Source organism: Corythoichthys intestinalis, chromosome 10 (genome assembly GCF_030265065.1).
Source record: "Corythoichthys intestinalis isolate RoL2023-P3 chromosome 10, ASM3026506v1, whole genome shotgun sequence".
NCBI classification, from domain to species: domain Eukaryota; kingdom Metazoa; phylum Chordata; class Actinopteri; order Syngnathiformes; family Syngnathidae; genus Corythoichthys; species Corythoichthys intestinalis.
Genome location: NC_080404.1, coordinates 28,323,990 through 28,340,837, shown reverse-complemented (window position 1 = coordinate 28,340,837; position 16,848 = coordinate 28,323,990). Strand labels below are relative to the sequence as shown.

General features: G+C 39.5%; 1 protein-coding gene across 3 annotated transcripts in view; it reads left to right on the top strand.

The window, feature by feature from the left end:
* phactr2 (phosphatase and actin regulator 2) overlaps nucleotides 1–11,506 on the top strand; it is a 125,474-nt gene extending 113,968 nt beyond the window's left edge. Inside the window, exons 11-13 of one of the 3 annotated variants that reach the window (XM_057847735.1) lie at nucleotides 5,436–5,573; nucleotides 6,570–6,646; nucleotides 9,092–11,506. In XM_057847735.1, the coding sequence (XP_057703718.1) occupies nucleotides 5,436–5,573; nucleotides 6,570–6,646; nucleotides 9,092–9,107 (231 nt within the window). In that variant the 3' untranslated portion in view covers nucleotides 9,108–11,506. Of the gene's footprint in view, nucleotides 1–5,435; nucleotides 5,574–6,569; nucleotides 6,647–9,091 lie in introns of those variants that run through there. The other 2 variants (XM_057847736.1, XR_009064576.1) reach the window with 2 other exon arrangements.
* The last annotated feature ends 5,342 nt before the right edge of the window (nucleotides 11,507–16,848 follow it).

Genomic DNA, 16,848 nt, shown 5'->3' with positions numbered 1-16,848 from the left:
AATAATCCGGTCAACTCCCCTGTCGTCCCCGCATCTCAGATCGTCAAATGCTGACGAGAAATAATTGTTTGCTCTTTACGATGTCGCCTTTCTACTCTCATTAGTCTGTCAAGAAAAATGTAGACATATTGCGACATCTCCCGTGTCTGCGTGCGTTGTTTTGGGCGCTTGAGTAGCACATGATGGACGGATTGACGTAATTTGTCAAACCAACCAACACCCGACACGCTGACACGAAAAAAAATAATAAAACACTCGGGGAAAAATTGACATGTATATACAGTTTCATTGCAAATCAGTATTATGGTGATCATACTAAATATTTTTTTCTGTGCACATATGGGGTAAATATCGCTGCCATGAAGCCTCCATATAGTGACAGTTCTCTGCCCGCTTCACTGCCGTCACGCGACCGCAGCTCAGCTTTTGCTTGCCTCGTAGCTACCCGTGTTTTAAATTACTGTAAATTTGATAGTATGTCGTCACAGGCAGTCACGAGTTTGTTGAGAAAAGTACTACTCTAAACAATGCTCGCTAGATTTGTGTGGTGTTTTTGTCTGTTTGAGCAGCATTTGATAGGCTCCACGTTAACAAATATGTGACAAAGTCATTTCCTTTCATTTTCTGATTCATTCACCGCATAGTCATTACTGGAAAATCAAGTTAGCAGCAAGCTAGGTCAGGAACCGGAGGACCGAGTCACTGAACGGGAAGTGACAAAACTCAGTCTTGCCCCCCTGCCTGCACGCTGGCTGCTTATTGGCCACACGTGGACGTGAGTGACAAACGCCCTGATTCTGTTTCCGGTCCCTCCCCTGCCCGCGATGAGGCTGGCGTCTGATTGGTCGTGTGCGATGTCAGAAGACGCTGCCGCTTGCTCAACGCCCTCCCACGCAGCGAACAAGCACCACCTTCATAGAACGAATCAGTGCAGATGATGATTAGTTCGGTCTCGTTCACCAAAACAATTCGTTCAAAAAGAACGAATCGTTCGCGACCGATACAACACTATTGTAGATTATTAAAGATAAAACACCCGAAGAACTATTCACTAGATTGTGTTCTTTCTTAACTAACGTCTTCTTTTGACCACGACTTGGAATGATATTTTTGTGTTTTACAACATATTATTTCGATGTACAAGTAGATTTTTTCATCTTTGGTTACAAGTGACTTTTGTCTCAGAAAACGCCACAAGGGGTGAGACGAAACTTTTTCACCTGTAGCAAAGAAAAAAACACCTGTAGAAAAATAAAAAAATCACTTGTAAATGGGGGAAAAAAACACTTGAAGAAATTTTTTAATATTGTTTTTTCATGTTTATTTCACAACGAAAAATTTGGAAATACAAGTGTTTTTTTAGTTAAAATACAAGTGTTTTTTAGTTAAGATGAGTCATTTTACAGGTATGTTTTTATTTTAAAACTAGGTTACAAGTATTTTTTTTGTCCCATAAAACGCGACAAGGGTGAGACAAAACTTTTTAACCTGTAGCTAAGAAAAAACACCCGTAGAACAAAAAAAATCACTTGTAAATGAGGAAAAAAAACACTTGAAGAAATTTTATAATATTGTTTTTTCATGTTTATTTCACAACGAAAAAATTTGGAAATACAAGTGTTTTTTTAGTTAAAATACAAGTGTTTTTTAGTTAAGATGAGTCATTTTACAGGTATGTTTTTATTTTAAAACTAGGTTACGAGTATTTTTTTTGTCTCATAAAACGCGACAAGGGTGAGACAAAACTTTTTAACCTGTAGCTAAGAAAAAACACCCGTAGAACAAAAAAAATCACTTGTAATTGGAAAAAAAACACTTGTATAATGTATTTTTTACATTGTGTTTTTTTCATGTTTATTACAAAAGGAAAAAGTCGGTAATACAAGTGTTTTTTAGTTAAAAATGGTCATTTTACAGGAAGAATTTTCATTTTACAACCTCACTTCTTTTGGCACTATTCTATCTCCATATAAATTAGTGTTACAGTGGGGCAAATAAGTACAGTGCCTTGCAAAAGTTTTCGGCCCCCTTGAACCTTGCAACCTTTCGCCACATTTCAGGCTTCAAACATAAAGATATAAAATTTTAATTTTTTGTCAAGAATCAATAACAAGTGGGACACAATCGTGAAGTGGAACAAAATTGATTGGCTAATTTAAACTTTTTTAACAAATAAAAAACTGAAAAGTGGGGCGTGCAATATTATTCGGCCCCCTTGCGTTAATACTTTGTAGCGCCACCTTTTGCTCCAATTACAGCTGCAAGTCGCTTGGGGTATGTTTCTATCAGTTTTGCACATCGAGAGACTGACATTCTTGCCCATTCTTCCTTGCAAAACAGCTCGAGCTCAGTGAGGTTGGATGGAGAGTGTTTGTGAACAGCAGTCTTCAGCTCTTTCCACAGATTCTCGATTGGATTCAGGTCTGGACTTTGACTTGGCCATTCTAACACCTGGATACGTTTATTTTTGAACCATTCCATTGTAGATTTGGCTTTATGTTTTGGATCATTGTCCTGTTGGAAGATAAATCTCCGTCCCAGTCTCAGGTCTTGTGCAGATACCAACAGGTTTTCTTCCAGAATGTTCCTGTATTTGGCTGCATCCATCTTCCCGTCAATTTTAACCATCTTCCCTGTCCCTGCTGAAGAAAAGCAGGCCCAAACCATGATGCTACCACCACCATGTTTGACAGTGGGGATGGTGTGTTCAGGGTGATGAGCTGTGTTGCTTTTACGCCAAACATATCGTTTTGCATTATGGCCAAAAAGTTCAATTTTGGTTTCATCTGACCAGAGCACCTTCTTCCACATGTTTGGTGTGTCTCCCAGGTGGCTTGTGGCAAACTTTAAACGAGACTTTTTATGGATATCTTTGAGAAATGGCTTTCTTCTTGCCACTCTTCCATAAAGGCCAGATTTGTGCAGTGTACGACTGATTGTTGTCCTACGGACAGACTCTCCCACCTCAGCTGTAGATCTCTGCAGTTCATCCAGAGTGATCATGGGCCTCTTGGCTGCATCTCTGATCAGTTTTCTCCTTGTCTGAGAAGAAGGTTTGGAAGGACGGCCGGGTCTTGGTAGATTTGCAGTGGTCTGATGCTCCTTCCATTTCAATATGATGGCTTGCACAGTGCTCCTTGAGATGTTTAAAGCTTGGGAAATCTTTTTGTATCCAAATTCAGCTTTAACCTTCTCCACAACAGTATCTCGGACCTGCCTGGTGTGTTCCTTGGTTTTCATAATGCTCTCTGCACTTTAAACAGAACCCTGAGACTATCACAGAGCAGGTGCATTTATACGGAGACTTGATTACACACAGGTGGATTCTTTTTATCATCATCGGTCATTTAGGACAACATTGGATCATTCAGAGATCCTCACTGAACTTCTGGAGTGAGTTTGCTGCACTGAAAGTAAAGGGGCCGAATTATATTGCACGCCCCACTTTTCAGTTTTTTATTTGTTAAAAAAGTTTAGATTATCCAATAAATGTTGTTCCACTTCACGATTGTGTCCCACTTGTTGTTGATTCTTGACAAAAAAATTAAATTTTATATCTTTATGTTTGAAGCCTGAAATGTGGCGAAAGGTTGCAAGATTCAAGGGGGCCGAATACTTTTGCAAGGCACTGTATTTAGTCAACCACCAATTGTGCAGGTTCTCCTACTTCAAAAGATTAGAGAGGCCTGTAATTGTCAACATGGGTAAACCTCAACCATGAGAGATAAAATGTGGGGAAAAAAACAGAAAATCACATTGTTTGATTTTAAAGAATTTATTTTCAAATTAGAGTGGAAAATAAGTATTTGATCACCTACAAACAAGCAAGATTTCTGGCTGTCAAAGAGGTCTAACTTCTTCTAACGAGGTCTAACGAGGCTCCACTCGTTACCTGTATTAAAGGCACCTGTTTTAACTCATTATCGGTATAAAAGACACCTGTCCACAACCTCAGTCACTCACACTCCAAACTCCACTATGGCCAAGACCAAAGACATGTCTAAGGACACCAGAGAGAAAATTGTAAATCTGCACCAGGCTGGGAAGACTGAATCTGCAATAGGTAAAACGCTTGGTGTAAAGAAATCAACTGTGGGAGCAATTACCGGTATTAGAAAATGGAAGACATACAAGACCACTGATAATCTCCCTCGAGCTAGGGCTCCATGCAAGATCTCACCCCGTGGTGTCAAAATGATAACAAGAACGGTGAGCAAAAATTCCAGAACCACACGGGGGGACCTATCGAATGACCTACAGAGATCTGGGACCACAATTACAAAGGCTACTATCAGTAACACAATGCGCCACCAGGGACTCAAATCCTGCACTGCCAGACATGCCCCCCCTGCTGAAGAAAGTACACGTCCAGGCCCGTCTGCGGTTCGCTAGAGAGCATTTGGATGATCCAGAAGAGGACTGGGAGAATGTGTTATGATCAGATGAAACCAAAATAGAACTTTTTGGTAGAGAAACAGGTTCTCGTGTTTAGTGGAGAAAGAATACTGAATTGCATCCGAAGAACACCATTCCCACTGTGAAGCATGGGGGTGGAAACATCATGCTTTGGGGCTGTTTTTGTGCAAAGGGACCAAGACGACTGATCTGTGTAAGGGAAAGAATGAATGGGGCCATGTATCGAGAGATTTTGAGTAAAAATCTCCTTCCATCAGCAAAAGCATTGAAGATCAGACGTGGCTGGGTGTTTCAGCATGACAATGTTCCCAAACACACAGTCAGGGCAACAAAGGAGTGGCTTCGTAAGAAGCATTTCAAGTGGCCTAGCCAGTCTCCAGATCTCAACCCCATAGAAAATCTGTGGAGGGAGTTGAAAGTCTGTGTTGCCCCAAAACATCACTGCTCTAGAGGAGATGTGCATGGAGGAATGGGCCAAAATACCAGCAACAGTGTGTGAAAAGCTTGTGAAGAGTTACAGAAAACGTTTGGCCTCCATTATTGCCAACAAAGGGTACATAACAAAGTACCCACATTCTGTCTCTCATGGTTGAGGTTTACCCATGTTGACAATTACAGGCCTCGCTAATATTTTGAAGTGGGAGAACTTGCAAAATTAGTGGTTGACTAAATACTTATGTGCCACACTGTATATAAATATTGAATTGAATTGAATAGTATTTTTGTATTTAATTATTTCAATACTTACCGCAATTTAAATTTCAAATATGTAAAAACGATATTCATTTATCGTTTAAAATTTACATTGATTCGATCAATCAAATATTAAATGAAAAAGATGAACTGTTATTTATGTGTATTATTAACAATAATGTATACACATTGGCTGCCATTGATGGCTCTTTGAACCGGGAGTGCGGACAGTTCTTTCTTTCAAATGGCTTTGATGTCAATCACTGTTATTGGAACTGAAATGTGATCATTCGCAATGTAAGGTGTAAAACTGTGATTTTGTTCAGCTTAGCGTGCGCCCAACGGTGGCTGAATTGATCGCTCGACGAATCCTGCGTTTTAACGAATATGTGGAGGTCACGGATGCCAAGGACTATGACAGGCGGGCTGACAAGCCGTGGACGCGACTCACACCTGCTGACAAGGTACTTTGGGCACATGGGGCTTTCTCCTTTAATTTGCAATCCAGCTGTATTTAACCCTGCTGTATTTAACCCTATCTCCACACTACTGTTGTATTACTTTTATGGATTTCTTACATTTGTAGACAATACACCAAAGGCAAATACGTGCATTTACACAAGCATGCTCATTGTATTGAGATTGAGAGAGTTCTTTTAAAGTTTTGAACCTTTGGCGGAACTTGGCGAGAGTCAAGTCAAGTCCCGCCCCTGAATATATATTTCAACTATAAACCTTAGAACTCTGAGGCAGACATGCGAAACAGTCGGCCACCATGTAGCCATTAGTATCCAGACATCTGTCAAGGCTGAACTGTCTTCTGGGATCATACGTTTCACAATTATTTGTTTCATATCCTTCTTTAATTACAGAGAGAATTATGAGCAGTTGTTTATTATTGCAAAATCCTTAAGGAGAACTTACATCTGATTTGGCCCTTTAATTATTTTTAACACAAAAACCCTCGCAAATAGTTGTTCAAATCATCAAGTACTCATTTTCTTTAACGTACAGACTCTTAAATGCCCCCACTGCAAGGCATTAGAACCATGTGATGAATGTCATTAAAAAGGAATAAATAAATATATAGCAATTATTTTACACTAACAGCCATCCTTACATAAAAATACGTAAGATGTACTAGAACAATTTCTTAAGTGTAACATTTTAGAATTTCCAAGTATTTCAATGTTAGGTATTCTACAAGAATACACGCACACAGGAGCGCCATTAATTGTGTTTGTTTGTTCCAAATGCATGTTTTTTTTGTTGTACAACAACATAAAATGGCCTCTCAGGTTGATGTGAGTGCCTTCAAGCTGCACCAGTATTCAGTCACAGCAGCCCTAGTGGGAACGTGCATTAGTTTGGCCAACCGACAAGGCCAGTGAATGGGCAAAGTGGTCATTTAGTGCTTAGTAGAGCTTTTCATTTGTATTTGTTGTGTGTCTACGCACTAGGCTGCCATCCGCAAGGAGCTCAATGAGTTCAAGAGCAGGGAGATGGAAGTGCACGAGGACAGTAAACAGTTTACCAGGTACTTTCAAAAGTTTGATCATGCCTTAAATGACTTTTCAGTGCTGTAATGGTTGCTATTAGGTCACCTTGATCCACACTGCCTGCGGTTGTCCATGAAATCCAACTGAATACTTTTAAAATAACTACTTATAGAAATTGTAAATGGAAATGCTGTGAAGTGCTGTGATATCTTCTTTAATTTGCAAACAATATATATTTAATGTTTGGAATGTTTAATATTACTAATTGGAATTAATTGCAATAATAAAATTACATATGATTGTTTTTATATTGCCCGGATGGTGTTGTCGTACATGCTGCTTTACAGTCTACCTTCCACTTTGCAATAAACTGGAATTGATAAATTTATATTTAATTTTAAATTGTTAATTTATAGTTCAATATTCATATGATAATTTCTCATTACACTCCAGTAATGAAAAATATTTATTATATAGTAATGTCTAAACTTACATTCCTAAAATTCAATCAATTTTTTAAACAATGCATCATAAAAAATTCAAATAACTAGAAAATACATTCTCTTAGCATTTAAATCAGACATGTCCAAAGTCCGGCCCGGGGGCCAAATGCGGCCCGTGGTCAAATTTCATCCCGCCCCAGCCTCTGTCATAAAGTCAATAACGTCTGGCCCGCACACAGACTTAATAAATTGGTCAGCAGTACTGCTACCAGCATATGAGGTAGCTTACACACTAAATGCTGCTTCTCATTTACCCACTAAAAAGCAACATTACGCTCAGCAACATTACCCCATGTGACCTTTTACTCCCAATTTTCTAAAATGGCGACAATCAACAAAAAAAAGAAAGTTGAGTGTGACGGCCGACGCTTCAAGGATAGGTGGAAATTGGACTATTTCGTCACTAAAATACGCAACAACTGTGTTTGCCTCATTTGCAAAGAGATAGTCGCTGTTTTTAAAGAGTTCAAAGTATTGCGATTTTACCAAACAAGACACGCTGACATGTACGACAAGATTACAGGGAAGATACGTAGCAAGAAATTGAAGCAACTTGAAGCTAGTTTAATGTTACAGCAGCAGTGTTTCGCAAGAGCCCGAGAGTCGAAAGCTTAGCCACAAAGGCTAGTTGCGAGATTGTTGAAATTCATTCATTCATTCATTTTCCATGCCGCTTTTCCTCACGAGGGTCGCGGAGGTGCTGGAGCCTATCCCAGCTAACTACGGGCAGTAGGCAGGGGACACCCTGAACTGGTTGCCAGCCAATCGCAGGGCACAAGGAGACATACAACCATTCACGCACACACTCATACCTACGGACAATTTAGAGTGTTCAGTCAGCCTACCATGCATGTTTTTGGGATGTGGGAGGAAGATTGTTGAAATTATTAATTAAAAAAATAAATAAATAAAATAAAGCAAATGTGACACATAATGGCTCGCTAAAATTTGCTTAAATATATTGTTCAACATAAAGGACGTCAGCTAAGGTCGGCCCCCCACATGTTTACCACACCAAATCTGGGCCCCTTTGCAAAAAGTTTGGACACCCCTGATTTAAATAAATAATTCGCTGCAGCCCTCCCCATCATTCCAGTAGTTGAATTATATTTGGTAAACTTGATAATGCATTTTCTAATTTCAAAACCATTTGTAAAAATTTTTAATTACTATTTTAATTGTAGCAACATCCTGATGCGTACTACTTAAAATAACCATTTAAAACTGCTGTGCCATATAGCGTAATTTTCGGACTATAAACCGCTGTTTCCGCTCATTTTTAATCCTTATAGTCCAGAGCAGTTTGTTTGTTGATTTATTGGTTAATAGGCAACACTTTATTTGACAGCGGCGTCATAAGACTGCCGTAAGACTGTCATAATTATGACATGACATTATCACGGCCATTAATGAATGCATATGACAGATGACACAAAATGATAGTGTCTTATACTTACGATGGTTTTATGGCACCACTGCCAAATAAAGTGTCACGAAATACCATATCAAGCAATTAATGAAACAACTGGAACAGTAACTGAAGAAATAATTGGCACAGAACATGAATTGTAATTGTCATTTACATCTGTAGCGTTATGATGCATGCTAGGAGGCATGTTGGACGACAGCAGTGTTGACAGCAGGTGGCAGCAGAGGTTGACTGTGTCCCTCAAGGGAGCAGTGATGGCCTAATGAATCTTGCGATGGTGGTTCATTCGGTCTTATGATGCTGCTGTCAAAGTGTTACCGGTTTATAACTTATGGTGTACATACCCATAATACTTTGAGGAAAGCTGCGGCTTATCATCCAGTGCGGCTTATTTATTAAAAATGCTGTTTTTGTGTCAAATTTGGTGGGTGGCGGCTTATAGTCAGGTGCGCCTTATAGTCCGAAAATTACGGTAAATGTTACCAGAAATAGGAAGCATAATTGATATTGCTGGAATCCGTATCACATTCTGTTTTTTTATGCATTTTCAGATTTCACCGGCCCTAGTGTAATGTGGACGATGGCATGAAAAGCTCCAAAAAAGAAAAGTCCTTCAGACCTGCTGCTGTTTGTCAGTCAAGGCACTCCACCATGTGTACTTCTGTGCTGACAACAAATGTGGGGTTTAGCTAAAGGGCCGGGGCTCTCCATGCGGCTCACTCATGGGATTTTATTGCACATACTGTACCTATACTCGGAAAAGTGGTGTCTCGTTAAGAGTGATTAATTTATTTTGGAGCGCAAGGAGGACTTGCTGGAAAATGTTTTTGTTTTTCTTCGCCCTCTGCGAGGTGTAAAATAGTGCGTTATTCCAGGTATGAATGTGGCTCAAGAGAACTGTTGCCTTCATGCAAAAATGTATGCTTTGTTCTGTTCGGGACCACCAAGCAATGGACCATGAGGAACTGTTGTGAAATGATTGGGCCACTAGAGGGCATTATGTCATAAGCATATTTGCTTGCTGGGCTGGCATGGTAGATAATCTGCAGTGGAGCCAAGGACTTTGGCTCTTAGACGTCTGTTGTGTTAAGTGCTTTAAAAATATATATTCCTTAAGTGCTTAAAATGCTCTTTGAAAGTTGTACTTTTAAAGCTTTTTAATCTGTTTGAATCATTTTTAGCTTATTCACAGAGTGTCTTGGTGCCAAAAACCTAATTGCATTCTTTAAACCCATTTCTGCAAACATTCTCTCTTTCATCTTTAATGTTTCCCCTCGACATTTTGAGCCCCTTTTGACATTGAAGTCGATGTTTTGCTGCGTTTTTACCGCAATTGTTTAAAACTTTGATGAGCCATCTTGCACTTGCAGCACAGTTCCATTCATCAGGCTATGGCAAGCTCAGTTGAATTGATGAATCTTTACACTATGCTGCTTATATCCCTAAAAAGCCGTCTTAGAGTCAAATTTGTCAATCTGCTGTGTGCTATGAAAGAGAGATTGCAGTTGTACGTGGGTTGAAACAGGGTCTAAGATTAGATTTCTGCAAGCTGAAAACTGAAAAGTCTCCTTTTCAGCTTTTTGTTGCAGTCTTTTTCATTGGTTAAATTGTTTGATTAGACAAGACAATTGAACTCACTATCTTGTCTCACCAGTCTGTCTGTGCTAAACTAGGCATCGCTAAAACCAAAGTGAGACAATGTTGCTTCCAAATTAAGTACTCCAAGTGAAGTGATGATATAATGGCATGTTGTTTTATGACAGCATACTTTTGTATGGGTGACCTGAGTTGACTCCATCTTTATGCTTTTGTACCATTCTAACACAGTATGTCGAATATGAACTTCAAGGGGTAAATTAATCATGATTTGTCGCTCTGTAAACCTCACCTACATGCAAACATAAGCTGTTATATATCTCAAAGCAGTCAAATACAATATTTCTGTCACATTTCCGCTACTATAGTAGTGTGGCTAAAAGTAATTGACGGTCTCATCAGGACTTGTTGCTGCTGCATTGTATGTACACGTAAACGTAAAGTCATGTACAGTTCAACAGTATTGAGTATTCCTTTACAATGTGTATCATGTACTGTATAATAATTATTTTGTACAAATTGTATATGGAGCATGTGCATAAACAGTCGATTTTACGCCCCAATACAACTATGCCCTAAATGTTTTAAACTTTTGACTTGTCTTTATTCAGTTGGAATACTATGTTTTCTCTGGGTACTCTGAATTCCTACCACATTTGAAAAACCTTCTATTCAAACACTTTTGGTCTGTTTTAAAGAGCGATAACATTTTTATATGTCACCTTTTAAAATATGTGCTGCTTCGATAGTGTCGGACTCACTCCCTTTGGTTGGTTAAAGGACAAACCCATCAGCTTGAACTCATTGTGCTTAACGGCTACTGTCGATTAAGCGGGCCGACAGCTCGTTAAATCTGTTCCGCTTGAAGCCAAGTGAGCTTGTTAGCCAGCTCTCTGGCATTAGTGTTAATCAAAGTGTCGTCACCTTGTTTGTGTGTCTGCCCGCTACCATTAGCGTTAAAAGGTGGAGCAGGCAGCAGAAAATTAGCATGGGTTCGTTATTTCGTTTTACAGCCAATTCTAAGTTGTTCTTGTTTTCAGAACAGAATTAAAAAGTAATGTATAGTGATAATATTTGGTTTTGTTTTCCAGAATGAGATTGGCTGCCATAAAACATGTATTAATTGGCTGCATCAGGAGTCACCAAACTGCCAGCTACGGATCACGTTTGGTACCAGGCCGCACAGAAAGAATACATAATTTGCATTATTTCAGTCGTATTTATTATCTGATGTTGAGCAATGTTTTGTTTTGAAAAATGACCAGATTTTCTCCAACGCAACATTTACCTGTGCTCTTGACACGTCACTATGCTTTTCTCAGTCACACGCATTCAATAACGCTATCATAAAACCGTAAGCTATCAAAATGAGTAAAAAAAAAAAAAAAAACCACGCTTTCGAAATATTAAATATTTCATCTTTTACAGTTGTGGTCAAAAGTTTACATACACTTGTGAAGAACATAATGTCATGGCTCTCTTGAGTTTCCAGTTATTTCTAAAACTCCGATAGAGTTATTGGAACAGATACTTCTTTGTCACAAAAAACATTCATGAAGTTTGGTTCTTTTATGACTATTATGGGTTAACAGAAAAAGTGATCAAATCTGCTGGGTCAAAAATATACATACATGGATCTGAAAAAGCGAATCATTGACTTGAACAAGTCAGGAAAGTCACTTGGAGCCATTTCAAAGAAGCTGCAGGTCCCAAGAGCAACAGTGCAAACAATTGTTTGTAAGTATAAAGTGCATGGCACTGTTTTGTCACTGCCACGATCAGGAAGAAAACGCAAGCTATCACCTGCTGCTGAGAGAAAATTGGTCAGGAGGGTGAAGATTCAACCGAGAATCACCAAAAAGCAGATCTGCCAAGAATTAGAAGCTGCTGGAACACAGGTGTCAGTGTCCACAGTCAAGCGTGTTTTGCATCTCCATGGACTGAGAGGCTGCCGTGCAAGAAGGAAGCCCTTGCTCCAAAAGCGGCACCGTAAGGCTCGACTGAAGTTTGCTGCTGATCACATGGACAAAGATAAGACCTTCTGGAGGAAAGTTCTGTGGTCAGACAAAACAAAAATCAAGCTGTTTGGCCACAATGCCCAGCAATATGTTTGAAGGAGAAAAGGTGAGGCCTTTAACCCCAAGTACACCATGCCTACCGTCAAGCATGGTGGTGGTAGTATTATGCTGTGGGGCTGTTTTGCTGCCAATGGAACTGGTGCTTTACAGAGAGTAAATGGGATAATGAAGAAGGAGGTTTACCTTCAAATTCTTCAAGATAACCTAACGTCATCAGCCCAAAGATTGGGTCTTGGGCGCAGTTGGGTGTTCCAACAGGACAATGACCCCAAACACACATCAAAAGTGGTAATGGAACGGCTAAATCAGGCTAGAATTAAGGTTTTCGAATGGTCTTCCCCAAGTCCTGACTTAAACCCCATTGAGAACTTGTGGACAATGCTGAAGAAACAAGTCCATGTCAGAAAGCCATCAAATTTAACTGAACTGCACCAATTCTGTCAAGAGGAGTGGTCAAAGATTCAACCAGAAGCTTGCCAGAAGCTTGTGGATGGCTACCAAAAGCGCCTAATTGAAGTGAAAATGGCCAAGGGACATGTTATAAAATATTAGCGCTGCTGTATGTAAATTTTTGACCCAGCAGATTTGATCACTTTTTTCTGTTCACCCATAATAAAGTCATAAAAGAACCAAACTTCATGAATGTTTTTTGTGACAAAGTATCTGTTCCAATCACTCTATCAGAGAAAAATCAGAGTTGTAGAAATAACTGGAAACTCAAGAGAGCCATGACATTATGTTCTTCACAAGTGTATGTAAACTTTTGACCACAACTGTATCTATCCATTACACCTTAAAACCGGGCCTGTGAAAATATTGTCTAACGCTAAACTGGTCGTGACGTAAAAGGCAAGTTTGGGGACCACTGGCATGTACATTATGTACCATTTATCAATCACATTTAACTGTAACACATATAGTTAATTATTATTAAGTAGTTACATAAAGAGAAAGTCACACCATCACCCAGTGGTGCATATAATGTTCTCAGTATGACATAAGATAGATATAATTGATGTTTATTTTCACATATTGTACTGCACAGCCTGACCTTTTCCCATCATATTCGTGCTTTCTATTACCTTTTATGAATGTTAATATTCACAACCACAGCATTAGGGTGTCACGCCAGGCTTGATTGGTGTATCAAGCCTAGGTTGTTGTTTGGAAGTGTGGTCGTTCTTTTCCCAGAATACCCACAAAAGCACTGAATGTCCATCTAATATATGGAAGTCACGACAGAGATGATTTGTGCTGTAATACAGTTGTTAGGGAAGAGGATGGCAAGGAACCACAGAAAACACAGATCAAGGTCACAAACTCATTTCAGGGCGAACGTGGTTCCTTTGTTGTTGTTGTTAACCATTTCAGCTGCTCTGCTGAAAAACCAGTGCTAAAGTCAAGGATGATAAATCTCACAGCATCTTGCATCATAAAGACACACACTCCCATAGAATTTACAGTGTCTGTATTTTGGTAAGCATTCAGTCTCCTGAGGGGACCCGGCAGGGCCGTAAAACACCAAACTAAGTTTGGTTATAGGATGACAAGGTAGTTTCCATCCCTGAGGTGTCGGCCACAGTCGGGTCGTTATGTCAAATGAGGAAACGTGGGAATTAATCAGTGGCTGATTTGGGGTCGCAATTTGTGGCGCGTTTCATATTCCACTGCCTCTCCTCATTGCTTACAGAGAGTACTAAAAGGTGATGCAAAGTTTTCTGAGGTGCACTCATTCATTATAGTCTATGAGATTCAGGAGAAAATGAAAGAAAATGAAGAAAAGAAAATGATTTGCTGTTTGCCTTTGTGCAGTGGTAATATGAAATATATACAGTATACTGTATATGTTTTTTTTTTCAAGTTTAAATGTATCAAGCATAAAGTGGCATTTCTTACACATTTACCTTTCTGTATCATAAACATATAACAATCATTTCTTCATTACTACAGATTAGTGCGAGCTTGATTACCAAACTCTAGATCCAAAGTATTATCCTTGTGCCTGGGCATTGACTGCTTCCCTCATTAACACCATACCTATGTGTAAGTGGCTGAGTTTTGTTGTATCGTCCGCCCCCCCCAGACTAAAAGGCTAGGTTCATACTACAGGTCTTAATGCAAGGGCGTAGGTTTGGTCTCAACTTTGGTAGGGACGATATTACCGTAATGCACATAATGCAAAGAATGATCCAAATAAGGGATGACTAGCTTGACTTCATTGTTCCTTGTGGAGGTTGGCCTGACCGCAGTAGTTTTGACGCTTAGCAAGTTTAATGTTATGCTAATTGTTGCAGGTCGGACTTTCAGTAGCAAAATTAGTGGTGTTTCCTCCACCTCCGCCACATTGACGTCTTTTTACACGACTTACAGTGGCTGTTGCTGGCCGAAAAAAAAACTTCTAATGTCCCTCCTCTCCAGAGCGGGTGGCATGTTGTCGACATGAATCTGTCGGGGTTGTGTGAGTGTGCGTGTCTTTGTGGCGGCACGGATGGCTTCAAGTCATCAGCCAACGGAACGATCGTTTTAGGGCGAAAAAAATGGATCGGCACATACAGCAAGTGAAAAGGGATAAATGTAAATCTGAACATAGTGAAAATAATTCACTTAATAATTGTAATTATTCTATCCTTGCAAGATATGGTAAGACAATCTAAATTACCTATATATTTGAACTCTTTATATAATGCAATAAGGTTGCTTAAAAGTTGGTGGGGACAATTTGAGCATTCTGAAAAGTTGCTAGTGTTATGTCCCTACCGTCCCTATGCAAACCTACTCCCTTGTCTTAATGTACAATTCCGATTTTTTGTCATATCAGTTTTTTTTTGGCGTGCCTGTTCAGCCTGTCTTTGTCCATTGAGCCTGTTCAAGTATTACGCATGCGCACTAATTCGCAGTCCGACACACGCTGAGCAAACTGACCCGCATGCGCAAAAGCGTCATAACAAATGACTACACATGCTGGCTCTACGTCATTCCAGGGTGATCATATTTTCATTTCTAAAAAGAGGACACAAATAACAGATATTAATCATCTCTATTTAGTCTTGTATTCAAAGTTTATATGGATTGGTAGACGTCATGCGCGCACTGTACGTACACACATAAGCCTTATGCGTGTGCGTCAGTTTGCCCCGACTCGGCCATGTAAGCAATACTAAAATATTGCTAATGTGGCGCACAGAAAAATACCGAGCATTATCAGGCTTATCTTTTTCTTCATTTTATTTTTTTATGAATATCGTCAAGCGCGCTCCTTCCCTAAAAGCCGATTTCAAGCCAGGCGCTAACCCTATGCACAGCTATATCGCTGCCGTCCTGCCTGCCGCGCTCTCGCGTTGCTGACGTAATTGCTGCATGAATTCCGATTTGGGAGACTTGACAATTCAGACCGCCGCTACGTTCTGGAAAATGTGGCCCAGATCAGATCAGATTAAAACCACAGACGAAAGGTCGGATTTGAAATGGTCCACTTCTATGCGACTTGTTCCATTCAGACCGTCAAGTTAATTGCTCATTCAAGTTGGAAAAAATCGGATTCGTGCATTACGACCTGCGGTCTGAACCTAGCCTTAATGCATCAATGTATTGCATATGTCATTTGTTCTTTGTGTTTTAACATTGTAATTACTGTTTTATTTATGTGTTTGATGAATGACGAATGTGTGTCTTGAGCACTCTACTAGAGGAGTATTTACAGTACGTATACAGCCCTGAATCACAACAAATATCTTTACAGGCCCACAGTTTGCAGACAATTGCAACATCCACTGATCTGAATGTCCCAAAAAGTGAGGAAAAAGCCAAAAACCTCAAACAGGGGAAAATAGGTAACCTTGGTAACCACAAATGGGGTGCTAGTCACAAGAATATGATATTTTATTTTATTGTGTGGTATTTTTGCCCATCTTATTTAGATATACTTATGGATCAATATTTAACCTCATAGCATATTGTTAGTGTCACTATCGTGTTTTATCATTATTACCATATTATTTTTCATAACCCTGCAAGCCATTTTAACCAGGTTTGCACGACAATTTGGGTTAAAAGTACCCAGAATGTCATTTTTTAAGCCATTTTAGTTCGTCCTTTTCTTTTGCTTTCTGCAAAATCCTAAATCTTATTAATATCTGGCTCATTGGATCAAATTTGAATATTCAATTTTCAAATTTCAAGCTTGCTTGCCTTCTTGGAAGAACGAAGAGGCAAGGTAAGGCGTGGTGTCGTGATGTCACACAGTCAAAACCAAACAAATGCAGCAGGAATTAACTTCTAAAAGCGATTGCAACCAAATTAAAAAAAAAAAAAAAACATAACACGCTTCAATCAGGACACACTCCCATTTCGACCATTCCCGATCTTATGCATGAAACTGACATATTTTTGAAAATTACAAGTGCCTTTTTTAAACTAAAACTGTCATCAAAAGTGAGTGTTGTATTGCTTCGCATTAGAGAATGACTGCTAACAAAGTGAAGCACAACAGTAGGGGAGAAACAGATTGAGAAGCGGTGGGTGGCAAAGAGGAACACGGATGATTGCATTGGCTTGGTGCTTGTCTGTTTTTTTAAATTGATTATGTAATCATAATGTAGATAGGGGTAATGGTCCACCTGGTTGCTCATATCAGC